Source organism: Pezoporus occidentalis, unplaced genomic scaffold, assembly GCF_034315485.1.
Source record: "Pezoporus occidentalis ecotype Australia unplaced genomic scaffold, CSIRO_AGI_Poc_V1 ctg83, whole genome shotgun sequence".
NCBI lineage: Eukaryota > Metazoa > Chordata > Aves > Psittaciformes > Psittacidae > Pezoporus > Pezoporus occidentalis.
In genome coordinates this window covers 1,185,081-1,212,780 of record NW_026916192.1, presented here as the reverse complement: position 1 = coordinate 1,212,780, position 27,700 = coordinate 1,185,081, and the positions used below count along the sequence as shown (strand labels likewise).

Genomic DNA, 27,700 nt, shown 5'->3' with positions numbered 1-27,700 from the left:
TGTTTTACTGATTTCTGTGTCCTATCAATACAACATGATCTTTACCCAGGAAAGTGAAATCTAAGGCTAATAACAGTTTCAGAGTACTTGGTTATATATATTCTTTGGTGCAATAGGTGAATGTCAAAGAAAGCATAACCTCTTTCTAATAAATTCTAGTTACAAAAAAGGCTTATTAAGAAGTCAAATTTGTGGAAATGCACTATGCATAAATGCTATACTGAAAAGTATGTTCATATGTGTTAAAACCCACATCCCTTATTCTCATATGAAAGGGTCTTTCTTTTTCCTTCATTGCATACATGCACCACCCTGTACTTTGTTGGTTCAGCTTCTGCATCTCTAGCTCCTTGTTGTGGCTCTTGGCACTTTCCATTTCTTTAGCTGACAGCAGCAAGCTGTGACTAACATCTTCATAGATGATCTGGATGATGGGATGGAGTGTACCTTCAGCAAGTCTGCATGCAACACAACTTGAAGGAGCGGCTGATATGCTGCCATGCAGAGGGACCTTGACAGCCTGGAGAAATGGTCTGACAGGAGCCTCATACAGTTCAACAAGGAGAAGGGCAAAGTTCTGCATCAGGGGAGGAACAACCCCATCCAGGAGTATCTGTTTGGGCCACCGAGCTGCAAAGTGGCTTTGCAGAAAAGGGCCTGGGTGTTCTGGTGAGCACCAAGGTGAACATGAGCCAGCAATGTGTCCTTGCAGCAAAGAAAGCAAATGGTGTCCTGGGCTGTATTAGGCTCTGCTGCTGGCAGGTCAAGGTGATCCTTCCCCTCTGCTCAGCACTGGTAAGGCCACACTTGGAGTACAGTGTCCAGGTTGCCCAGGGAGGTTGTGGAGCTCCCTCCTTGGTGATATTCAAAAGCCATATGGATGTGGTCCTGGGCAACCAGCTCTAGGTTGCCCTGCTTTTATGACAAGGTCGTCTTTCTAGCTGATCAAGTGAAGCCAGTAAATGTGGTGGGTTTGGATTTTAGCAGACCTTTTTATACTGTCACAGTATCCTTCTGGATAGAACGTCCAGCATGCAGCTAGACAAGTCCGTAATGTGTTGGGTGACAGATTGCCTTACAGGTCCCACTCAGAGTTATAGTAAATGGAGTCCCATCAGGCTGGCAGCCACTCACCTATAGGGTTCCCTAAGGCTCAGTTTTAGGGCCAGTGTTCTTTAATTTTTCTATAAATGATCTGGGCACAGGAACTGACTGTACATTAAGTAAGTTTGCTCATTATACTAAACTAGGAGGAGCTGTGGACTCCCAAGAGGGTATAGAGAGGCCTCACAGACAGATCTGGTGAGGCTAGAGAGCTGGGCCACCACTGACTGTATGACATTTAATGAGAGCAAGTGCCTGATTCTGTACCTGGGACAGGGCAGTCCTGGTTATACATGCACACTGGTGGATAAGAGGCTGGAAAGCAGCGCTGTGGAAAGAGCTCTGGCAATTCAGGTTGATCACAAATTGAGTACAAGTCAGCAGTATGCCCTGGCAGGCCCAAAGGGACAATTGTGTCCTGAGGTGCATCAAGCACAGCAAGCTGGTAAGGGCAGTGATTGTCCCTCTCTCCACTGCAGTGGTGTGGGCCCCGCCTCGAGTCCTGTGTGCAGTTCTGGGCACCTCAATACATGGAAGACCTCAGACTATTAGAGTGTGTCCAGAGGAGGATGACCAAGGTGATCAAAGGTATTGAAGGCAAGGCTTAAGAGGAGCAGCTGAGGTCACTTGACTTGGAGAAAGAAAGCTGTGGGGTGCCCTTTCTCACAGGAAGGAGATGCTGACCAGATGGTGACCAGTGATAGGCAATGGCATGAAGCTATGTCAGGGGAAGTTCTGGTTGGACATTAGGGAAAGGTTCTTCACTGGGAGGGTGGTCAGTCCCTGGAACAGGCAGTGGTCACAGCACCAAGCTGTCAGAGTTCAAGAAGCATCTGCACAATGCTTTCTGTCATTATGGTTTAGTTTTAGCTAATCCCATGAGAAGCAGGGACTTGGACTCACTGATCCTTACGGGTCCCTTCTAACTTGAAATAGTCTGTGAAGAAGTATTTCTGTCAAGATCTGACTTCTGTTCTGAGCTCTGAGCTTTGGACTGATTATTAGAAGAAAAAAGAGTTCATATGGCTTGAGCCCCTTCAGAGCGTCATCTCCGTCATCTTTGCCTGCCTGGGAGATTTCTGTAGCCCTCGGCTGTGCTTAGTAATTTAGTAAAGAAATGGCCTCTCAATTAGACCTGCACAGAGCATTAGAAAATTCCTATGGATACAACTGGGGAAGTCATGAGGCACAGATGCGTTCAGGGTTCAAATGTACTGGTATATTGTACACCTTGGAGATACTGGTTAATGGTAGAACGAGTAAAACCCTGGAGGTGGAGGTACTGATGCTCAGCTGAAGGTGACTAAAAAACTGTGTTATTGTTTTGGGTCTGTCTTTTCAGGAAGAACAACCTATATAAATTCTCATCCTGCTTTTTGTTGAATGCCTGAAAAGTGAATTAACCCTGAAACCTGAACTTTCACCACGCTGTTGTCTGTGCTGGGAACTGGTGCTATGCTGTCCTTGTGGTAGCCTTAACCCAATGGAAAATAACCCAACATTATCCATTTAATTTTAAGAAGGGCAAATGCAAGCTGCCAGCTTCAAAGCTCTCTGCTTTGCTTGCTACACACATGGGGCAATTTGAAATCTACATGTGAGAAGCTAATTGAAAGACAGAGGCCCTGTTGTGCTCCCAGTCTGGCTCTAGCACCTTGGGTTTAACATTAGACATTTGCAGATTGTCTGGAAAATTCGGCATTTGCAAAAAGCACAGTAGTTACAACACGAGTTCAAGTGTGGTTTGCAGGTTTTGAAGTCTGGCACGCAGTCAGCAGCTGGTGTGGGCCTTGGTTTCAGAGATGTCTTTGGTCCAGCTTTTTTCTAGATGAAAAGACATGAAAATTCATAGAAATGTAAAATGAGTATGGGTCAGAACAAAGCATAGGGGCAAAGTGAACCATGGGAGCTCCTGGCTTGAGATGAGTAGGCAGTTGGTAGCAGTGAGACCTGTATAGTAGCAATATAGAAATGTGGTGGGACAGAATCATGGGAAACAGTGTCTAGAGCAAGATGTTTCCCTGTTTTAAACAATTAGAAACATGACTGGATAGAGCATTGGAAAATGATCTGTAGGGAAGAATGTGGCAGCAGTGAAGAAAGGGACATGGGAGTATGCAAAGACAATGACATCAGTAGAACAAAGTAAGGAATTAGCCTTGGATCCCCAAAGGCTTCAAATAAGAGAGTGAAACCTCCCAGCCAATCTATGGAGCTGGTATCCACACTGTGAGGCTGGGAGAGAGGGGAGGTGACTTGGCAATGCTCTACCTCTCCTGGTTCGTTTCTCAAGCTGCCTTTGGAGCTTGGTAATCTTTTGTGCATCAGATTTGTGCATGGGAATCCTTAACTGCACGCTCAGGTAAGTGAGCTGGAAAAGATCTCTCAGCCTACCCTAGGAGTGCTGCTTTTCTGTCTGTGATTTGGAAAGGTGGAAAGCTTTGGGTTGATCAGCATGTGCCTGGGACCTGAGAGACACTCCAGAGCTCTCCAGTTGCAGGCACCCGATGTACTTTTTCAGCCTGGTAGTTTCTCAGGAGTTTCAATTTTAAGGTAAAATGTTCTGAGGTCTCCAAGTGCCATAGGAGCTTTTAAGCTAAAATCCTTTTGACAGTGTTTGATGACAAAAATGCCCTGCTTGAGCTGAAGGTGGCACTAAATGATGTCGTGAGGCCCCTTTCAACCTGGCTCATCCTGGGAGGTTTGGAAGTGTTTCAAAGAAGGTTAACCACATGAGATAGCAATTAAAATGGAAAAGAAGCACCTCTAAAAGCTTCTGGTTGCAGCAATGACTGGTTTGGCTATAAATGGCTGTCATAACATATTAATAATAATGTAAAAATGCTATTTTCTACTTTTCTACACAATCGTTAAAATAGAGGAGTCCAGTCCATGTAATACTTCACATTCCTATAGGCAACATCACATGAAGGAAATCTATCAATTTGAATCTATTGATGTGATAAAATTACTAGTTAACATTCAACCGAATACCACCTTTTTTCTATGCCTGTACTTTAAGTTTTTGGCACCTGCAGATAGTGAGCTTGTGCCCTTGAGCAGCAGATGCCTGAATGATTTTACAAACACTTAAACCAGCTCAAGGTTAAAGAACCTTGTGTGTAAGAGAGGACTGTAAAAAATGAAAGCAAAATCAAACCCAACAAGACTCCTCAAGCCCAGACAATAACCTCTGATTAATCCACATAGTTTCCTTTCTACCACTAGTGTTTTGCATCTCTTTTGACAGTATTAAGAGCTTCAAACTGTATGCAAATTATTTAAATTGGGGAATGGCCATAAGAACCTTGCAAATGAATGCATTGAGGAGGAGTATGGAAGCGATAAACCATTCTAATTCAACAATGTTTTCTGAACAGCCACCTACCTTGGAAGATTTCCTGATCTCTGCCTCTTTCCTGCTGACTTTCTGGGATCTTTTAGTTAAATCTTCAAAGAGAACAGCACAACATAACATTAAATCAATTTTACAGCATGTTATTTGAGACACTTAATACTATTTTTGTGCAAGAGAAAGCAGATAACTTGCATTTCCACCTCATCACTGCATGTTTTGCAGTGGGGACATTCATCTCTAGGAGCCATCCTCACTCAGACATCTTGTGTCTGAACTCACACCGCTGCTCATGTGAAGCAGAAAGGCATTCATGGTGTCTGTGTTTTAGGAGGGCTTCTTTACACCCTGCTTGGTCAGATGCAGACAAAGGAAATCATTTCAGAAGTGTAATTCTGTGTAAAAGATGAGGGCACTTCAGTCACCTGAACAAAATCAGGAAAGCCCTTCAGAATTACACGCTTTTTCTGTTAAAAGGTGGTGTTACCTGAGTAATTTTGGCAGGAATTAACAAGCGTATGCTGGTTTGCACAAGCAAAAAGCTGCCTTGTTGATTTGGCATGAACTCTTCATCTGTATGATGCCACTTTTTGTTCTTCAGTTCTTTGTTCCTTTTTTCCCCTTCCAAAACATCAAAGGTGTTTCATTAATGTGCCTGTAACTTTTCAGGTCTGTGAATGTAGAGTTGAATCTTGGATCTGATAAATTGTGTGTGTGTGTGTTCAGACTATGCCTGATGTAACTTTTTATTCTTTAGATCAAATAACTAACAGCATTTACTGCAGTTGTTACTATTATCACATCAGCACCAGTGCTATTTATCACTGTATATAAACTCCATGACTGAGACTTGTCTGGAGATCCAACACAGGACGAATTCCTACCTCACTAATCTGTTGCACTGCTTTTGATACCTTCGTTCTAAGTGTGTGAGGTCTGTAATAAGCACTCCTTGTATGTCAGGATGATTAGGATGGAAAACTTACATGCACCCGCTGATAAACACTGGCTCCTTGTCTATTCCAGTACTTGCTATAAGGTAGTTTTGAATATTTAATAATTGCCAAAATTTACAGAATTGCAGAATAAAGAATGCACATTTTGGTCTGGTTTGGGGGGTTTCATTTATTGTGCTTGCATCACTGTAGTTAAGGTTATACGTCTCTAACAGAGGGAGGAAAAACTATACTTCAAGCATGTAGAGTTATTATAACTTAATAAGAGCACATCTTAAAAAGGCATTACACTAACCAGCATTAGTGCTTTAGATCCATTTCCAGCTGACAGATTATTGGCTTTGTTATGCTGCCCCTTAAAACTTTCTGGTGTTAACCAAAGTGCTTGTGAGCCATTTGATTCTGCATTATCTTTCTATCTTTCAATCGTACAGGATTTTCTGGATTGCTTTTCCTGTAAAACTGCTTTGATAACATTCAGTTAAATGGTTTATGATGTCATTAAGCAGAGATGTAAACATTGGTGAGATATAAATGCACTTTAATTACTCCAAGGAATTCGGTAAAGAAGAAAATGATGCTCAGCGGGCAGATGAGAGGGAAGTGGAGAGATGCTTTTTTTGACAGGTGAATGACGTGATTGTCTTTTCTATAGTTCTTCTGGGTTGGGTAAAAACCTGCTTTTCCCAACTGGCCTCTAATCTCACATTCCTTATACTCTGCCTGCTGTGTTTTCAACAGCTGCCCGGCTGGCCAGCTCCTTACAGATCCCATCTGTGACATCAGGGGAAGATGTAATACAGGGTTGTGAAAATATTGCCAACGCACACCTCTGACTGCTGTTGATAGAGCCGTGGTTTGAGGTGCTATGAAAGTGTGGTTTAGTTAGACAACTGCATGTTTGACGAGTTGATGTTGATGCGAAACCCGTGCTTGCCTTTCAAGTTGTGATTCAGCTCCAGCCATGTGTTCTATTGAATTTGAGCCAGACACATCATCTTTTGATACCATGAGCGCTGTGATTGATTGACAGGTGTGTAAACAGCTGATTGAAAGTGAGTTTTGCTACTCAAGTATGGCTACAGCAAGATTTAAAACCTGAGATGTAACATCAGTCTCTGTTTTGTGTGGCCAACCAGAAGGAACAGTGCTTGGTGTAAGATGTCACTGAGATAGGAACCTCTACCCAAAATGTTTAAATCAAGCTACAAGAAGTTTTTTCCGTTAGCTTATGCAGAAATCAGTTATGTCTATCATAAAATAAATTATAACTGATGAATTATAAAGAAATTGACAGTATGAGGAAGGGAGAGGATGCTGTGGTGATTTAAGCACTCTCTTAATATTTGCTTTGAATTAATTGTTTCTGTGGTGGTGAGAGCAGCTTGTCAGCCTTTTGCTGTGGAACTTCCATTACAATAAATATTACCACATATGGCTCCATCCTTCCTCCTGAGTGTTGCAGGGTTTTGCTGTGGCTGTAGGCAGAGGGAGCAGCGGCAGAGCTGGAGGAGCCACCTCTGCCCCTGCCCTTCCCACTTCTGTCTGGCTGCTTTTTCCAGCTGATTTCCCCTGTTTGCATTAGTTTCTCCAATTTTGACTCATTTCCATCCTCTGCAGGATTGTGTCCAAGGCAGTCTCTCTCCATGTAGCAACTCTTCTCATTCATTTCAGCACTGTGAAGTGCACAGCTGCATTTCTTCATCCAGCCGCTGTGTAATGCAGAGAGCCCAGCAAATGTGCATTCATTTGCCTCCAGTTATGCCTCACAATTCTGGAACACGTTGCTCACACTGGCACAGGTTGCCCAAGGAAGTTGTGAATGCTCCATCCCTGGCAGTGCCCAAGGCCAGGTTGTACAGAGCCTTGGGTGACATGGTCTGGTGTGTGGTGTCCCTGCCCATGGCAGGGGGCTGGAACTGGATGAGCTTAAGGTCCTTTCCAACCCAACCCATTCTGTGGTTCTATGATTCTGTACAAGGATTGAGTCAGGGGGTGCTATTCCCAGCTCACTTCAGTGAAAATGATGGGATCTCCTGCCATCTTCCTGCTCTCAGCAGGGCTAGAAGGTCCCTTGGTCTCGGAACCTGAACCCCAAAACAGTGTCAGCCCGTGTCCTTTCTCCTGCACCTTCTTTCTCCACCGACTTTCAAATGCCATTCAAATGCCATGTGTTAATGAATTCTTTTGATTAATTTATAATTAATCAAGTCATAATTCAATTATTTTAGTTAATAAATGATAGAGGTAATGTGGCTACACATTACACACCCAGAAATAGCATGTGCCATTTCAGCTCCAAAATAAATTATTTCAAAAGTTAGGTCAGACTTCTTTGAATGAGGAAAAAAAGAGGAATGATGTGTCTCAGTTTTCTCACTTTGTGATTTTTCCACTCTTCTTTGGGTGTGGATAGTGGAGGGTCAGGCTGGCCTCTCATCTTTGAACAAGTGGGCTGCAGAAAGGCCTTGGGATACCTTTAGAAATGCCTTGTGCCTCAAGAAAGTGAGTGCAGTCCTGGCCAACGGAGTTACCATGGGGTTTGCATCTGTGTTTTCTGTTTTGGAATAATGAGCCAAGGCAAGCAGGCTATGTAAGAGGCGAGTCTTACGCCACGATCTATTCTTTTGAATTATTCTTGTTTTCAGCGTCAAATGTTCATCCCATTTGTATGCATGTAGGAGAAGGATGAGTGTTTGATGACAGGCACTTTTTTGTGAGAAGGTAGAAATCAGCTGATGTGAATGTATTTTATCTCTCAGAATTTAACTGGAATAAAAAAGTTATTGGAAGTGTCAGAGTAAAGGCTGTTAGGATCACAAGGACCATGAAATGGTGCGGCCTGAGAGGCCTCTCAGCACAGGCTTTAATAAACATGCAGCTAAATGACCTGGAGTTAACTCAGGACTGAGAGGCTCAGATGTCATTGGAAATGCATGTGTGGGATAACAGATTCTCCTTAAAGAAACATTGTCCTGAGGAAGAGTACAGAGGAAATACAGGAAACAAGGTAAGAAACCAACCTTCTTTAAGCAGAAGTCCCAAAAGCCTATAGGAAGGATAAAAGAAGCCTTTTTTTTTGAATTATCGAAGTATTGATACCATATGAATGATGTTCTGCAATTGATTATCCACAAATACCTGTTTCTTGAAAGAAAGAAGTGGGCTTAAACTACACGGAAATATTTAGAGCAGACCCTAGGAAGAAATGTTGTGAAGAAGATAGTTAAGGATTGCCCTAATACGGTTCTTCCCTAACAGGCCAGATGGTCACCTGCCAGCAAGGACAGGGACATAGCTGGTCCTATCGTAGATAAATAGAAGACCTCTGGCTCTCTCTTGCAGCGCTGTTTCCTTCCCCTGGTTAAAGATCACTTGTCCCACAGGCAAATTGAGGTTATAGGAGACCTGCTGATGTGTCTGCCACAGGAGCAGACCCTAAAAACCCCAAGTTATGTTAACTTTTTCTATTTGCACTAAACTGTCAAAGAAAGATTAATGCCCCTATTAAGAGAAAAAGAACACACAAGACTTGCAGCCCGGGGTGATGCGGCTGCATTGCCGTTGCAGTTGTGCGTGCTGCCGAGGCAGCTGTATGAAACCACAGCGTTGCAGTAAGCTGTCAATCCCAGTTGTCAGCTGTGTTGTCTGCAAATCTTGTTGCTTTGGCAGTGAATGGCAGATTTCACTCACCTGTTATGGAGATGGGTGGGAGATCTGAGAAATTCATTTTGTTGTTTCTCGACAGGCTGCATTCTGTCTTCTCTTCAATTACCATGTGATGATCGGCAGCTCTGAACAAACTGTAGCAGATCAATAGGCTTAGGAAGAGGTTCTTCCTTTCCATCACAGGGAGGAAAAATTCCATTGTCATGAAAACCAAAGTTGGTCAAAACCTGCATGTAAGAGAGACACAAGGAGAGGAATCTCAATGAAGGTGTGCCACCATGTTGTGCAGGTTTAGCAACCTGCTCTTAACAATTCTTTTGTTTCCATCACTTTGCCTCTAATACCACAATAGCTAACTTTGCTGTGATGTAGTTCAAAGATGCTACCTCAAATACACCTCCCTTAGGTGCTTTCTCCTTTCTTTCCAAGGATTCTTTTCCCTAAATGTCTGTTTTCCCAAAAGCTCGGAGTTCTTTGCATGGAGTTTCATGCTGGTTTTTATTGTATGAACCAGGGGAGAGGAACTTCTGCCAGTTTTGACCAGCTCAATCACATAAATCAGATTGTTTCCAGAAAATCTTTTTTACAAAACCCAGAAAATTAACAATTTAAAACCCCCACATCTCCATTTAGAATTAAGTAATTAAGAAATAGCTTGTTCTATTATACCCTGAGGTGGCTGCTCTGATCCCATAGTAAATCATAGCCATAACTCAAGCTAATTACGAAAGACCCAGTGCTGTAAAGCCTCATGGGCCTTAAGGTTTAGTATGTACTTAATAAATTTTAAGATGTAACGAAGTCTGTGGGATTTGAACATAATTATGGAGAGACCTGAGCTTTGCAGGATGTGGCTATAGCAGAAGAAAGCCACTGGCCCTGGCCAACCTGTGCGTGACACAGCGTAGGCATACAGGGTACCCAGAATGTATTACCCTGGTCTCCTTTTCCTGTGGATTCCTCATGCTGTTGAAGTTTGAAGTTGACTTTTATTTCCATGTGTATTAGTTTTGAGCTGAGTCAGAGTTATGGGAATCTTCCCCCAGAGGCACTGCCAGCCTCCAGGTTGATGGGTAACTTTTCATAGAATCCCAGACTGGTTTGAATTGGAAGGGACCTTAAAGCTTGTCCAGTTCCAACCCCTGCCATGGGCAGGGACACCTTCCACTGGAGCAGCTTGCTCCAAGCCCCTGTGTCCAACCTGGCCTTGAACACTGCCAGGGATGGGGCAGCCACAGCTTCTCTGGGCACCCTGTGCCAGCGCCTCAGCACCCTCACAGGGAAGAGCTTCTGCCTAAGAGCTCATCTCAGTCTCCCCTCTGGCAGGTTCAAGCCATTCCCCTTGGCCTGTCCCTACAGGCCCTTGTCCAAAGCCCCTCTCCAGGTTTCCTGCAGCCCCTTTAGGCACTGGAGCTGCTCTCAGGTCTCCCCTTCAGGAGCCTTCTCTTCTCCAGGCTGACCCAGCCCAGCTCTCTCAGCCTGGCTCCAGAGCAGAGCTGCTCCAGCCCTTGCAGCATCTCCATGGCCTCCTCTGGCCTCGCTCCAGCAGCTCCACGTCCCTCTTGTGCTGCTGCTCCAGAGCTGGATCAGGGCTGCAGGGGGGCTCCCCCCAGAGCACATCAGAGGGGCAGGATCCCCTCCCTGAGCTGCTGCTCATGCTCTGGGGGTGCAGCCCAGCACATGGTGTGGTTCTGGGCTCGTAAACCAAATCTATGTTGCATTTGCTTTTACAGCCTTCACTGACCCACTCTTCCTTGTGAGATGTCAAATATTAGTCCTCTAACCCCAAGTGCTTGGGCTCATTTCTCAGTCTGTTCTATAGGCCATGCTCATGTAACACATCACTGCTGGGTACATCAGTGCTGCTTTCATTGCTGGTTACAACTGTGCCATGAGGAAATCCACTCAGATGTATTAGGACTCTATTAGGATTTGCAGGGACACATGTGCTGGATCCTTTGTCATTTAGACATCCGCGTGAGCCACAACAAAAATAACTGTATCTTAGTTTGGAGTTTTACTCCAAAGGAGGAGGGATTAACTCATGAATGTCTGAGTGCTCCTGTGTCTGTATTTCAAATGATACCCAGCTGGTGTAGCTCAAAGCTGGTATAAAGTTGAAACCCAAACTGTCCCATAGTTGTGCCTGTGGTTTGCCATCTCCTTTTTGTTATAGGAGCTGGGAGTATTCTTTAATTTGATCACAAATTGCCTACTGGATGAGAAAGTACATCTCGTTTAGGAGAAAAAAATCCTATAAACGAAAGGAGCATGAGAATTTGTTGGGATGATTAAATTGTGGGTTTTTTCCCCCCAGCTATGGCCCATCTGTTTTCATTTTCACATGGTCTGGTCTTGTAAACTCTTATACAGATGTTCAGCCTTTGCCTGTGATAGCTGCCTCTGTCTAATGGGAAGTGTGTGAAAATATTTGCTAGGTCAGGACCCCTAACCTGGTTTTGTTTTTTTTTGTGTGTGTTAAGAAGAGATATTTTTTTTTATTGTTTCTCACTTGCCTTTCACATAAGATGCCCAGACCTGACTGATGCTTTCTAGAGACTGTTCTAGCACATAGTTTTATATGTAGATAACCGCTTAGGTCTTAACCATACTCTTTCTGGTCATAATTAGAACTTCTATTTATGTAACTAATTGTACCAACCTGAATATCACTGCTGATGTTCATGTTCTAGCTATAGGCTTAAAATTAAAAAACCAAAAGAGCTGAATAATGGGCTTGTGTGCCCAAAAGCTTGTCTGTGCTTTCCAGGTGTGTAGCTGGTCAAATAAAATACATCATTACTTAAAAAGTATTAGCTTGCTTAACATTTATGCATGCTTATTTTCACAGGATGGAGGCATACAGGGAAGGATGTAATGTTCTATGATGAAGGTGTATGGCAGGTACGACCCCCCGGCCAAAGCCCTCCGAAGCTTCCCCCCACAGGGAGAGGAAGTTGGGTCCTGAGCTAACACAGGGTACCTCACCATTGGATTCAAGTAGGGTGTAAATGGAGCCCCTTGGGCAGCCATTTGGAGCTGCTCCTCCTCGGAGCAGTGGGTCTGTTGTTGGGGACTGTCCCCTTGGGTCGGGACACCGTCCAAGGGAGCCCCTGGAGGCTGAGAGCCCTCCCTTGTTAGGTGAATGTGCACTTTGGATCACTGGCCATAAACTTCACGAATCAGCAGAATAGTGATGAATCCATGTGACATCCCGGATCTGTAGGTGATGTCAGTGGAGCTTTAACTGAGTTTGGCCTCAATTTATCCTTCTATAACAGGGTGCTGAGGCGCTGGCAGAGGGTGCCCAGAGAAGCTGTGGCTGCCCCATCCCTGGCAGTGCTCAAGGCCAGGTTGGACACAGGGCTTGGAGCAAGCTGCTCTAGTGGAAGGTGTCCCTGCCCGTGGCAGGGGTTGGAGCTGGATGAGCTTTAAGGTCCCTTCCAACTCAAACCAGTCTGGGATTCTATGCTACAGATCATCAGAGATTGTAGTACCCTTTTCTATGCCATTTCCTTCGTGCTTTGGCTTATTATATTTAATCTGTAGATAAGGTACTTTAATACTTAGCCCCATTGATAGCTCCCGCAAGCATTTTTCCCTGAATGTAATTCTGGAAAATGACAGAGGATGCGAAAGAGCTTTTGTCTCTTTTTAAACTATTTTTTGTGATGTCATATTTAAAGTCTCCATGTAGAAATTTTGTTTCCCCAGAATCACACTGTACATTCAACACTTTCGAGCGAAACTGTATTTCCTGTCATAGCTGATTTCACTCTATTTGGAGATATATTCTCACACAACAACAGAGTGAACAGTTTGAGACAATCATACATGAAGTCTGCCATAAACACTGGCAGGGGACAAGTTTTCTTAGGAGGTCTGAAAAATTAGGACCAACTCATAAATAAATCAGCATCATTACAAATAGCTGAAAACAGCTGCTTAGAAAAGTAAAATGTTAAATTATGCGAACAAAGAAGTATAAAATACTGAAAATTGTGTTAAACTACTCAGTAAGTCGCTGACAAATCTTCACTTATGCTGCACTGCTGTGCTCCCGTTTTGAAATGGAGAGGATAGAAAAAGAAGGAAGGCAAGGAAAAAAAGCAAGAACTAGTGGCTGCCTTGAAAGATGTTGAGTTTTTAAGGTGGTGAGAGACTAAAGAAAGTTAGGAAGTTAAATGTGGAGGCTAATAGGATGACTGAGTGATTAGTTGTGAGTGATTATTCCATGGTCACTGAGAACTGGGCTATCCAGTCTCAGTAGCAATCCTATCTCAGTCATCAGGTTTCAGCAAAGAAATGGTGAGAAAAAGGGAAATGGCATAGAATCATAGAATAGTTAGGGTTGGAAAGGACCTTAAGATCATTCAGTTCCACCCCTCATGCCATGGGCAGGGACACCTCACACTAAACCATGCCACCCAAGGCTCTGTCCAACCTGGCCTTGAACACCGCCAGTGATGGAGCAGGGATGGGATCTCTGCTGCTGAGAAATGCTCAGTTAACTTCTATCTTGACAACTGTTGAGGGAAGCTATCAGGAAACTAAAGGTCTCATCGTTCCTCAACTAGTGTTAAACATAAAAGGTTACTTAGTCTACCACTTCAGCAGAGAAATCTCCATGTGTAATTCAAGGACTTACTGAAATTTGTAAAGTAAAGAAAAAAACCACCAACTGTCAGCAGTGATGAAAAGAAACTGCGAGAGTATTATATATGTGGGAAGGCAAGTTGTCTGCCATTCTGAAGGAGCATGATTACTTGTGATTTTGACAGAAGAAAATCACTTCTAGGTTGCTTTTTGCTTCAGACGGGTTTCACACACATCCTTAAGACTTTTCGCACATTACAAGGCTAAGTATCCAAAAAGACCACCAGAGGAGTCAGAGATCAGCTCTGGTTCACAGCTCTCTAGTGAGTAATGATAACCTCAGACTTGATGGCCCTTTAGCAATGGGGTTGCTATTGCTGACACTGGGTAGCTTTTATCCCCACAATCAGCACATGTTCACCTCTTTGTAGGTCCAAGACTAGGTAGACCTCTGTTATTCAATAGTAAAGACCTTCTAGATGTCCCTTTCCACATAGAAATTAAATTTCTTTGCAATTCGCAGCCTGAATTTATTCATTTCCACTATAAAAGAATGGGCTTTGGGGCAACATTATCCTGCAGTACTGAATTATCTGCTCTTCCTTTCTTGATCAGCTGTTGGAGAAAACCTCCTTGCAGATAACTTTCTTGGCTACTGCCAACCCTACTTGCATCAGCATATCTCTGCAGGGTTTGTTTTTCATTAGTTCAAACCATTTGCATTTATAATTACCACAGTATTTAAGTTCTGGAAGCCATAAGAGCAAGGTGAATTCCACTTACTTATGAATTTTTACATTGAATCAGGAATACAGATTTATGTTTATGTGGATCCCTCGTAGAGAACTACTAGAAGTCATTGCACAAATGCATTTTACACAAACAATAACAGCCATTGCAGTTGTTCTGAACATAATCACATATTTACAAGAGTCAATGTTTCTTGCTCCTTTTTTTTAACTTTTTTTTTTAAATTTACTTTTTCCCAGTCTCTGTTTTATGTTAACCCAGGGCCAGGGGAAATATCACTATTTGCTTGTCCGATTCGTGTGCGTTTTTCTGGGCATCTTCCAGTCTAACCTAACATAGTCCCTCTTAAAAAAACTGCCTCTGATTGTGGAAAACAGGTTCTATACTTTAAGAATCTGTTCCAGTCTGATAACTTGTTCATTATTTCATGTTCTACCTTTGCATTTTGGTTTGCTAAAAGAGAAAGCAAAGCATGCAGCTGTGGTGCTTAGGTCTAAATATTTCCTCAGTTTGGTTAAGAAATGACCCATGTGTTCTCCATGAAGATAGACACGTCTGTAGCTGAAGAGAAACCTTTTTCAGACTTCAAGGAAATTTAGGTCCAAGTCTTTTCTCATTCAAGGGCAACAGTTGAGACTATTCTAATAGTTGTCCTCTAATACCCCTGCTTAGTGCTATTAGCTAGCTTTCTGCTCTAGCCTATGTATTTTCCCTTTTGCTTTCCAGAAATCTCCCTGGAGCCTGCACTGCAGGACAAGGGCAGTGGTTCCATGCCTTTGGCTCAGGGATTTCATCAATCTGCTCAAGCTTCTGCCAGACAAGCACGTGTTCCGGCTGCCTGTGTGAGACCCTTGCATGGGGTGATGGCAGGACACCAAGTTCCTCCTTGCTGTGACCAGGTCATCTAAAAACTCAGCTTTCCCTTTCCACAAAACCGATTTAAATCCTTACTCACCTGTATAAAACGGTGCAATCTTAACTTGTTTTTAAACAAAATATGGCATGAATTTCTAGGATTAAAGTTTTCATGGGATGCCAGTGTGTTGCATCCAGATCTCTGCTTCTTCTCTCCTTTAAGATGAAAACAAAGTTATAAAATACTATTGACCAAAGTAAAATAGCAAGTGGCATTGAAGGTCTTCTCTCAGTTCATTCTGATTCTTTTTGTTCTTTCTTCCAGACTCCTATCTCTGGTCTTCTACGTAATCATTTTTTTTTAATTCCCAAGTATTCCTAGCGCAAGGGACACTGTCTTTTCCCTAGTTTTTCCATACTGAAATCAGAGACAGTTTACTTATACGAATTCTTGTGCAGAGATGTGTAGTGTTTGTTGTTGTTTGTTAAGCTTCTGTGCAAGTTTAAATCTAACATTTTTTCAAAGTTATTGAACTCAGTTTGCCCTTTTTGCTCCCCGACACCTTTCATTTCTATTTTCTGGTTCTACTTCCGTTTTCTTTAATTTTCAGTGATCCCCTGTGCCTGGTTGCTTTTGACACAGAGCTTCCTTTAGGCAAATTTCTCTTTCCTTTCTTTTTCCTTTTCACTCTTTTGTTGTTTACCTACCTTGTCCTTATCATGTCCAGCTGGACAACCTTGAGGAATGAAGCAGTGGAACTGTATGAGATGCGACAGTGCAGAGTCCAAGTTCAAACACTTCAGCTTGAGAGCAAATATTTCTGAAGTTAATGGCTTCTGGATTTCAAATGGTAGAAGGGGGAGATCTGGCTGTATTGATCATAGCGTGACTGAGGGGGACAGTATGATGCAGCTGTGAAAAAAAACACATCCACTTCTAGGGTATATCAAGAAAGGTATTTGTAACAGAAATACAAAAGCATTTAACATTGTATGCAGACACTGGTCTTAATTTAAAGCATAGCATCCAATGTTGGTCATCCATCTGGAGCAAAAATGCATTTAAATTAGAATGAATGCCAGCAAAGAATAATGAAATGATTAGACGATGTCATTACCTGAGATCTAGCAGTGTCTCCAATGCTACTGTCCTATACACCCAATCTTGTATACTGCACCTGACATAACTTAACATGGAAAGTGGTGCAGACCTCCATTCCCCCATATATGCTGATGAAAATATGAGAATGTTTTATTTACACTTTGATAAGCATAAAAATAATTATAAAAAAGGGATGTTGTTCTATGCCTAGAAACAGTGCTTTATGGATCAAATTCATTGCTTGCTCTCCCCTCTTCTATTGGTTATTCAGAGCCATTTCTAGCTGCTCAGGTACTGGCTTCTTTGTTCAGGATGGACAGGGCAACAAGCAGAGGTTTGAATTACAGGAGAAAAGGTTGAAAAAGACATAAGGAAAACCTTTCCAAGGCTCTGGATAGAGCAGCACTGGAATAGCTTACCTGGAGATAATTATGCAGTGTCCAAAGTCAGAGGTACTTAGGAATGAATTAGATGTGTTTGTCAGTCAGTCTGCTATGCACTTCTCGTATTCAAAATTAACACAGATTAAAAAAACCCAATAAACAAACCAAACCACAAAAACCCAAACAAAACTACACCCTCTTAAAAACTATAGAGTGTGATGGTGCACATAAAACAAAGGCTTCGATAATGGTCTCAGTTTTCCTGCGGATGTTAGAGTAGATGCCACATAGAATCATAAAATAGGGTTGGAAAGGACCTCAAGATCATCAAGTTCCAACCCCCTGCCATGGGCAAGGACACCTCACACTAAACCAGCCTTCTCTTCTCCAAGCTGAACAGCCCCAGCTTCCTCACATAGAGTTTTTGAAAGTAAAAATAGACTGTAGTAATAGAAATACTAATGCCCAAAAAAGTAACTCTGAATGATGGGGACTGCTGTTCTACCCAAGTGGAAAAGGCCCAGGGAATCAATAAGTTTTATGCCTACTTGTAGCGACCAGTATGAATGGTGTGGTTCTTGGGAATCATTTCCTGAATGCTCCCTGTAACAGAGCTGTTGTGCTTGCTACTGTATGATTACGATGGAGTTAGAAGTGACTATTGAACTCATGGTTTAGAAGAGCTCTTAAGTAGCCAGACACCCCCATGGTAGGACTGGATAAAGAATGTGCTGCTAAATATCTAGGAGTGAGCAAAGTTGTAAGGAAGCTACAGGCTTACAAAAGCAAACCAGACCGTTGTGATCATACAATCTGACTTCTTCTATGACCGGCTATAGGCCCTACCTGGATTTCACTGCTTAATTCTTAATTAAACCAAGTGAGAAAGTGCCTGGTCATTTATTACTCTAAATTTATCTTATTTCAATTTCCAGGAACTGAATTGTTCCAAACCTTTCTCTTCACTGTGGAAAATGTTTTTGTTTTCTTGATTTTTTTTCCCCTCCTGAGAAGTGCTTAGAGGAACTGGTTGCTTCCTAACGGTCTCCTATCTCAGGTGAACATGTTGAGCCCATACAATTACTAATTATAAAATACTTTTGTCCCAGTTCTCCACATGGTTCTTCTGTTCAATTGTCTAAGTTTTCATTAGAAGCAGAGGTAGAGTTCCTTTAGTGACCTTGCTGATGACATATAATCTCCCTATTCAACTCTAGTCATTTTTAATCCCATTCTCTATTTTCTACTCCATTTTTTTCCTGGGATCTGAGTCAAGTCAATGCATATGAATGAATTTTAGTGTAAGGTGTCCCTGCCCATGGCAGGGGGCTTGGAACTAGATGATGTTGAGGTCCTTTCCAACCCTAACTAGTCTATGATTCTATGATTCTATACGTAATGGCCTTACTGTCCATGTAGTCATTTAAGTTATTGGCAATTATCTAGCTATTCTATGTCTTATTGAAAATCAACTTCCCACCCAGCTTCACCAGCATGACAATTAGCACTGACTTCGTTACCCAGCCTTCCTTCAAAGAAGCAACTGATTTCACCAGTATGGGATGAAACCCATCCTGGTGAAACTGGGAGTGGGGGGGTGGGATGCAGGGGGTGCGTGGACAGACAGACTGATTGATCAATCAATTAATCAATCAATCAATCCATCAGTCCACAGGTTGCAGAAGGAATCCTGGATTCCTGCCTAAGGACTACAGTGGAAAGTAGTGCTCAGCTGTCTATGTGCTGAATGTACATCTTAGTTACGAGAAGCTTGCTGTTCATCAGCCAGCATGTTCAATGCTTTGTGGCAAGTTATTTTAGACCGGTTGAGTTGACTGGTGGAACGTAAAGTGATTTTAATATCTGGTTTTGCCCCAACAGTGAATGGTTTTTTGTGTTTTTTTTTTTAACCTTTGCCTTTTCTGTGGTGTTATTTTTGGTTTAAGTTCAAGTCATATGCTACCATGTAATAGATGCATTATTAGGGGGGCTTCTCTTCAGTGCACTCTACAGGGCCTGCTTAGAATTTAATCTGCCTCTCGGAGGTTATCAGTTTCCTTCCTGTTTTTAAATAATTCTAGTGTTCTGGTTTATTTTTACTAACATCAACCTCATAATAGTTTATTCAGGTTGTTTGTGGCTCAGGGACAGGACTCTCTGATCGTTTCAAAATGTACTCCTGCCTTTGTACTGGGATTTAAGGCACTTTATAAAGCGTTCTTTAAGTGTTCTGGTATGTTTCTCATTTTTTGAATGTTTAAGTCTTTTTCTACCTCATCTGGGAAAAATATAAGTTATAATTCTTTCCAGGTCTATGGAACTGCCTCTAGGAGAACAGACATGTTCTCCAAAGATGGGAAACTGGCAAAGTGTCTATCTTTGAGGACTATAGGAAAGAGGAAGCTCTGAAACTGTTGTTGTTCCATGTTCACTTTTCAGAGAAAGAACTATATGAAATACTTCACCTCTTATTATGTTGTAAGAGCTTACATATTGTTTTGATTAAAGGACATTACTTCTTAGACATATCCATCTTCTCTTTTTCTCTACATGACTACATATAGGCTTTACAGTCATGGATATGGGAGATTTCCTATTTGTATTCACTATAAACCCTGTATTGTCTTAGTTTTTGTTCTATTTGAATGTATAATTCAGGAACAATTTGGCTTTTATGTTACAATCATCTAAGAGGTGAAGTTTGGGTTTTTTTTTGTTTAATAGGATATGAATTATGAGATATTTGATCTGTGACTGGTGGAGGCTGATGGTGGATTAGCTTCAGCAACAACAATAATCCTTCTGGTGATGATGGCAATGTGATAAATAAGAGCAATGGTTGATTTGTATCTGATGGTAAGACCAAAATTAAATCTCTCTCTGGCTTTTCCTGATGATTAATTGAAAGTCAGAGGACAGAGAGTTTCCCCAGTGAAGGTAATGGAACAGGAAGAAGTACTGAGTTCCATATGATACCTATTTGCAGTGGATGGAAAGCAAAATGAGTAATAGGCGATGTAGCATTAGTTGGTAGTGGTTCCTACTGTGCAGTACATGCATAGAAGGCAGGCTACAGCTATAGTGGTAAGACTTGCTGATCAGTTCAGGATGTTATATCTGAGAGACTGTTGGGGCCCCGAGTGCACCAACAGCCTCTTCCCCACTCTTGGCCATTTGGCTGCCTGTGCTTGAGGCCGGCTTTAATATGGTGTAGCTGTAACAGGGAAGGACTGGGAGATGCCTCCTCAGGAGTTCCCTGCTTCCCTTGGATGCCGCGGAGAAGGCAAGAATTACTCCTTAGCTGATGGCAGAAGGATCTGCAAAAGGGAAAATTGAAGGGGCCACGACATAAGGGCTAAATTTAAGGAAGAATGATAAACATATTTTATTTGTTTTCCATGTGTAATGGAGCTTCTAAATATCCTGCTCTTCTGCTTGCCTATATCCTTGAACTCATAAACTAAGGGGTTCAGATCAAGTTAATCTTTTTCTGGCAACAAGCATAATTTCTGCCTGAAGGTACAACTTGCATATTGGTGACACATGTTGGCTTGCCACAGCTGAAAAAGTAATGAAGGGGGGAGGAGTCACTGTTCTGTTATGGTACCTGATGGCTATGGAGGGAAAAGGCGGTTTCTGGATATTCTTTCCACATCTGAGCAAGCTTGTGTTATCCTGATTGTGGCAATGGCAAATAATAACAGTTGGAGTCATTAAAGTTTGCAGCTACTTAATGCAAATTAAATTGTGGCACTTACATGTCCTTTTTTGAAATGAAGAAATAGAAAATAAGTTCAATTGCATTGCTCTTGTCTGTGTGACAGAATAATGTGACATTGGTGTAGCATATGGAAGAAAGACATTGGAACAGTCATGGGTAACTACACAAGATCAATGAGAGATCTGGACTAGATCTACAAAGTGTTGAGTGGCACAGCTTTCTTCACAGAAGAAGGGAAATCCACGTGTGGCCCATAAGTGGGAAGTAAGTATGAAGACAAATGCCTGGAAGATACATGTTAATTGATAAACCAGCCATAGGAAAACAACAGCTCAACTAAATGTAAAAAAATATATAGACAAACATTTGAGTTAAAAAGTAATTTCAGGATGGGAAATACTCTTCTGGGAAGCAGTGACTTCAAAGGGTTTGGGGGTTGTGGTGGAAATGATCTCACAGTGTAACACTCCTGTCAAAAGTGCTTATGTAGTTCTGAAATGAGAAAATTGGACCAACTTCAATAGGAGAGAGAATAAATATTTGAGATTGGTATAGCTAGCTATCTCTCGAAGGTACTCCAAGAACACCAATAATTGAGTGGAAAGTATGGATAAACTGCAAAAATTATCAAAGGAATAGAGAAGCATGTCTAAAAAGAGCTCTCAAAGCTCGATCACTTTAATACCAAAGAGAAACTGTAGAGTATCTCAGTTCCTGAACATACTTGACGTGGTTGGAGCAAGGATGGGGTGACGAAAGGGTTTTCAAGCAAGACGACAACGTATAATGACATGAAATCACCAGAAGTAGAAGCCAGGTCTAAAAAGCTTCTAAGATCTAAACTATTTAGGCTCACTAATAAGTATGCTTTAGAACATCTATCCAAAGGCTGATAGGAGTTTTCTATTATAGAAACTTAAAATAGAAATATTTTTTCTTCTTCTTTTTAAGCTAAGAAAAAAATTTAAGCAGAATTGCTGGAAATTACATCATTGTCCATGTCATGTGCTAACAAATGATTAAACTTTCAGTTTTATTTATGAATTTACAGGTCTCTGAATATGTGTCAAGAGTGTGGATGTTCACTTCAAAGAGATTGCTTTAGGGTTGTGGCACTATAGTTTTCCTGCCAACTTAACCTACCTCTCTGCTTATTTATTTCAAAGCATGTTGCTACTCTTTTCTTTAATCCTGAGACTTCTGAAACCTCTTTAGCTCTAGGAAAATAAATTGTATTTACCTTGTGTCAGGCTTTGAGCCAGACCTACTGACGCAACCCATTCAAAAGTTTGAGAAAGCGTACACTGAAACAACAAACTTTGAAAGTCGCCAAGACATGACAGAGCAGAGCATCTCTCCCTGGCAGAGCATGAGACTGAGGAAGTCCTTGGTCGGAGCAAGCATTACTTAGCAGCAACTAAAAACATCAGCGTTATCAGCGTTGTTCCCAGGCTGAAAGTAAAAAACACAGCACTGCAGCAACTACTAAGAAAGAGAAAACTGACTGCTGCTGCTGAACCCAGGACAGTAATAAGTCTTTGTAGAATCTGCATGCTTTGGGCTCAGAAAGGTGTTTTTATGGTTTCTTTCTAACTTATGTTTTTAATCCATCACAGCAGTGAACTGGATCTGCTCCCCGCAGAGCTTCGTTTAACTTCAGCATATGTTACAACTGGTGGTTTGCTGTGGGCCGTTGCAGATAGTTCCCCACAGTGTAATAGGGCACCTTTCTAATTTTTCTTTTAAGCAAATATATTCCCACCACCGAAAAACATGGGTCTCATTAGCAGCTGCAGCTTTCACAGAGGTCTCTGTAAAAGCATACCTGCCACCATCAGCAGCTGCATACTGGACTTGCAGCTGCTCTGAGCACACTCCTTATTTCAGGGTTGCTTTACACTGGCACAGGCAATACCTCAGTTATAGACACCTTTGAAAAGTGTCAAATCCACTTAAAAACATACTCTGCAGGAAGAACAGAAACAGGCTTCTATGTGTGCGCTAAGTTTAGGCATTTTTGACAGGGATATTTTTATTGACAGGATGAAAAAATATTTTGCTAAATGGTTTAAATTATTATGTTGAACAGATTTGAAATGTTTAGTTAAATGCTATTATTAACACAGCGTCTTCCTAAGTATTTGTATGTGAGAATGCATGTCAGATTTTTTTTTCATGGTATGAGCATAAAAATGCAGAGAAGCAAATGAAAAAGGTGCAGTGAGAGCACTCATCAGTGCTTCCTTCTACTGCCTTATAACTCCAACACACTTATTTCTAATTGAATGAAATTTTAATTACCCGATCAAAGAAGAGTGAAGAGAAATAGAGTGATTTGAAAAACAAATTTCACAAGCAAACACGATTGAATAATTCAGGGCAGTTTTCCATTAAATTTGCCCCCCCTTTTTTTTTTTTTTTAAGAAATGTTGTTAAAACTTTGAAAAAAAAGGTTATGCAATATTTCTTCTATGTAAATATTTATACCACATGGTCATGCACACTTAGTTTAACATGATGTTAACTAGCCTAGTAAAGGATTTTAGTGGGTCTTTACTCCGCAAAATACTGGGGGCTAATTCCTATGTGTAGCTCTATTTATGAGTCAGTTCATATGTAACAGATTAAAGGGAAAACTAAAGATAAGAGCCTATATCGAAGCTGGCAAAATGCCTTTTCAGTTTTCAGTGAATTGACCTTTTTCCCTGGTTACCTTTCCTATCTGTGATCACCTGTATATTTTCACGTTTAGAATGCTCATGAAAGCTTTCTGAGCCAGTTCAGTGGATTAAAAATACTGATTCTGTAAACTGGCAGATAAAGAAGTGCAAGGTCGATATTTAGAAAGCCAAGCGGAGACATGTTCTTTTCAAAAAGCCAACAAAACCAACAAACAAAATCCCCCCAAACCAACAACCAACCAAGATCAAACCGCAGAATCTCCCTGCCTGAAATCTAACAACCTCAGAAGACCTTTTTGAGAGAGGCTGTGACTAAAACTGCCCAGAATGTAGAGCAGGGAGACTTCAAACTATCCAAATAAAATGCATGCAACTCTGAAGGGCGGGGGATGACTTTGCAGTCAAATAACACCTCTAAAGAGCCCTTACTGTTGCAATCAGAAGTGTTTCTGATATTAAGAAGATGGTCCACGCACTATGAAACAAACAGCAAAGCAACAAAGGCACTTTTAAACACAATTTAAAAAAAAAAAGAGCTGAATAATATATGAGGAGAAAAGAAGTAGGGAAAAATGTAGGAAAAAAAAAAACAGTAAGAAATGCACTCCTTTAGGAAAATAACAAATGCAATAAAATTAACAATTGTTCCTTTTCTAGTTACTGCAGTGACTATGCAATCGATAGAAATGCAGTAGAAATACGTGTTGGAAGAGAAATGCTGGTATTGCCAATGGCCATCATAAATAATCCTTCATATTTTGTTAATTATTAAAAGCAACTGTTGCTTGCTACACTTGCACAGACTTATGGAGTATCATGAATACTAACGGAGGATTAGACACTTGGATATGTCCAATTCTGTAGTGCAGAATTAGATTTTTGTGACATGCTAGAAAGAGAACTTAAAGGCAAATTAGAAAAAGAATTACAGTCTGAAGCTTGAAGAGAAATATTATCAGTCCCAAAACAAGTAAAATCCAAACCCTTAAAATCTTCAGGAGTTATAAAAGCTTTAAGAAAATAATGATTTTGTTTCAACATTATATAGTAATTGTTTACCTCACTTGGATGGGGTAAAAAATAATTCAGCTAACCAATTGAAGCAGTGTAAAAATACAGCTTAGGAAATGTACTTTGTTAACATTAAAATCACACAATAAAAGAACATATGGAGGTAATATAACATTTAAAATCATTTCAGAAAAAAGCTTTGACAGAAGAAGACTAAACTAAAAGGCAAAATTTACAACAAAATCCTGAAAAGCCAGAAACATCAAATAGAATCAAAATAATCAAAAGCATGGGCAATACTGAAAAAAAGAAGTATTTGAAGTTGAACAGAAAATTGGAGTGAGTAAATTCAGGAGAGCATAAAGCTAAAATACCGAAGTTAAGAGAGTCTTAAAACTTTACTGTTTCTCAGACTAGTGTGGGATATTTGCAGGAGTAATTTGAGCGTAATGAAGTTAAATATCTCCAGTGCCTTGTAGCAGTAAAACACAATCTTAAAGTCCAAGCAACAAAGTGGAAGTTAAATGCCCTGTAGAAGAGTTTAAATGTTTTGGTCCTACCGAAACAGTAAGTTGTTGTCCTATTCATCAGGCCCTAACGAAAATCTATGCAGCTGGTCTCCCTTGTTCTGCTGATCTGTAGAGAATATAGGCAAAGCTTTTGGAGTAGTCCCATTTGAGTGCTGAGCAGCCTGCTTTTAAATATCACCTCCTCCCGAAAGCAATGCAGAAGCAATTACTAAATTTTAGCTGACTAAATTATAGCCAAGATGGACAGTCCATGCGTTTCTACTTGAATTTCTGCTCTTTCTCAGTGCCTTTTTTTTTCCCCCCTCTTTTACTCTTGCTCTGAAAAAAAAAAAAAAAAAATCTTTTGGAAAGTTGACCTCCAGCCCCTCCTTTTTCTCCCCATTTGAGAACCACAGAACAGTCTTGATCCAACAGTCTTCAGGCAGATGCATTTTCAACTGATGGCAGCTCATTTTTTCCTGTCACTCAGGTGGAAAAAGGGACATAATAAGGAAAAACTGAGAAGGCCTGCAGATAAAATCTGCTGTGCTCTTTAGTACTTGTTCAGGGCTCATAACTGCAAGTTTCCTTCTCTGACAGTCTTGCTCTCTAGAAAGAGCACTATAAATATGCAAGCAGCTCCTCAGCAGTTTCCTAAGTGTGAGAATAGCAATTTTCTTTGACGAACTCCACTCCAATGAAGGAGTCTTCTGGAGTAACTAAAAGTAAAACCGTACAGGAGGAAAGGCTTTTTCCTTAAGCTTGGTAACTGCATGTACTAAACCCAGATAAGTTTATCAGAATGCGGACTCAATAACTCAAAACATATCATGTCCCTTTATAATTCTGTGGGTTTAATTATACATTTCAATGGTATATTAATAATTTTAGTTTGCTACTTTTACGGCCATGTGTGCATCATATGTGCCATGGGCTTGTTTTTTTTTTTATACCTATTTGATTAAGTTCTATGCAAGGGGATAGTTAGAAATAAGTAATAATAAAGCTATTTGGCCGCTGACAAGACAGCTCATGTTTGTAGTCCAGGGCACTACAAGTTTCAGATTTGAATAAATGGTGAAGTGTCAATGGGGTTTTGGAAGCCAATTGATCAAATTTCATTTAACAGCCTCAAGAGTGTTTGTATGAAAAAAGATGGGGGGGGGGGGGGGGGGGGGGGGAAAAGGCCCTGATTTGAAATAAAACTGCAACCCCTATGCATTTCTCTGTGTGATCAACAATGCTATTTTTATGAGGATAGTTTTTCCATGTTCCTTCAGGATTGTATCAAGACTATTCCTGGGTTAGAAAAAAAACCTCTTTTGTAAGGTCTTTTTACTAATTTTTTTCCTTGGTAGACTTCCCCCAAATGTTGTCATTTAGGTGAACAAAGGCTAAGGTAGTATCAGCTGCCTTTACAGGACATGAAACATTTGAAAACAGTGTAGGGCCATGGGAATTGCTGCTTTGAAGATGGACCCCTTCCTCACATCCCACACACTGGAAAATTTTGTGAACATCGAAAGTTTAAAAATTCACTTTTCTTTTACTGCTCCACACTTAAAGCACTAACAGACTGTGAAGTTGTCTTTTGGTTTTTAGTGCTTTCTAGAAAGTCGTATATTTTTTGACATGTTTGAAGGCTTTCAGTTTCCATATATTTAATCACAGATTTCTTCTTCTTTCTTCTTCATTTTCAGTAAATTACCACAACTCTTCACTGACAGCAGCCATTTATTTACTTGGCTTAAAATCCTGTGCTCTTGTGTTTGGCCTGAATAGCTGCAATGACTGATTTCCTAGGAATCTCCTGTTGCTAACAGTATGGGTATTCTGTAAGTAAGCTGATTTCCTTCATTTTTTGTTTTTTCTTTCCTCCATTAGAAACTAATTTCTCCATTTTTGGACTGGGGGTTTTGCTTTCCCAGTATTACAGCTTCAGTTCTCCTCTTCCATAGCGAAACATAGCAATGAATAGACCATGGTCTTGTAAATTATGAAAGGCTTTGATACACATATGAATGGTAAGATACCAATGGGACAAAAAGCAAGTAACTGTGTGCTTTAAGTATGTACATGTCATGGTTTAAGCCCAGCCGTAACTCAGAACCACGCAGCCGCTCTCTCACTCCCCGCTGCTTCCTCCCCGCTCTCCTGGAGGGATGGGGAGGAGAATGGAAAGAATGTAGCTCCCATGGGTTGAGATAAGAGCAGCCCAGTAACTAAGGTATAACACAAATCACTGCTGCTGCCACCGATAATAATAATGATAAGGGAAGTAACAAGGGGAGAGAATACAACCGCTCACCACCCACCGACCGATACCCAGCCCTACCTGGGCAGTGATCTCGCCTTTCTGGGTAACTGCCCCCAGTTCATATACTGGGCATGACGTGCTGTGGTATGGAATACCCCTTTGGTCAGTTTGGGTCAGGTGTCCTGTCTCTGCTTCCTCCTGGCTTCCCCTCCTCCCTGGCAGAGCATGAGACTCACAAAGTCCTTGGTCAGACTAAACATCACTGAGCAGCAACTAAAACCATCGGTGTTATCAGCGCTGCTCCCAGGCTGAAAGTCAAAAGCACAGCACTGCAGCTGCTACTAAGAAGGAGAAAAATGACTGCTGCTGCTGAACCCAGGACAGTATGTAATCTATTAAAGTGAGTGAAGGTATTCAAAGACTTAACAGTGACCATGAGCTTGTATGTTTTCCTGATTCAAAGTAATTTTTTTCACAGACAGAAGTCTGAAGGAGTTTTAGTTAAGTCATAATGCAACAACTCCAGATTTCCATGGAGATTATTCTAGTTGTTGGGGAATAAAATTTGACCAAAAATCAGCTTTTCATAGAAGATTTATGTAGCCATATAATATTACTATCCAAATGCGATGCTAAGGAGTATTCGTACTACAGTAAGTTGTAGCACTAATGTAGAATTTGAGCAGTTAAAGTAAACCCCACCAGGGTGTAAAAGGACTATTAACATCTTTTTGTTTCAAAATGAATAACT

General features: G+C 41.2%; 1 protein-coding gene across 1 annotated transcript; it reads right to left on the bottom strand.

Annotated features, from left to right (window-relative positions):
- Positions 1-973: 973 nt before the first annotated feature.
- On the bottom strand, positions 974-25,004 carry ASIP (agouti signaling protein). Its single transcript, XM_062604065.1, has 4 exons — positions 24,744-25,004; positions 9,109-9,311; positions 4,493-4,554; positions 974-2,928 (listed from the first exon to the last, which is right to left on the bottom strand). The coding sequence occupies exons 2-4, from the start codon at positions 9,287-9,289 to the stop codon at positions 2,752-2,754; spliced, it is 420 nt and encodes a 139-aa protein (XP_062460049.1). The 5' UTR covers positions 9,290-9,311; positions 24,744-25,004; the 3' UTR covers positions 974-2,751.
- Positions 25,005-27,700: the final 2,696 nt, after the last annotated feature.

Coding starts and splice junctions, on each gene's coding strand:
- ASIP (XM_062604065.1), bottom strand. CDS start 9,289: ATGACAATGGAATTTTTCCTCCCTGTGATGGAAAGGAAGAACCTCTTC. Junction 4,555..9,108: donor CCCACCCATCTCCATAACAG/GTGAGTGAAATC, acceptor TTCTCTTTGAAG/ATTTAACTAAAAGATCCCAG. Junction 2,929..4,492: donor AGATCAGGAAATCTTCCAAG/GTAGGTGGCTGT, acceptor CTTTTCATCTAG/AAAAAAGCTGGACCAAAGAC.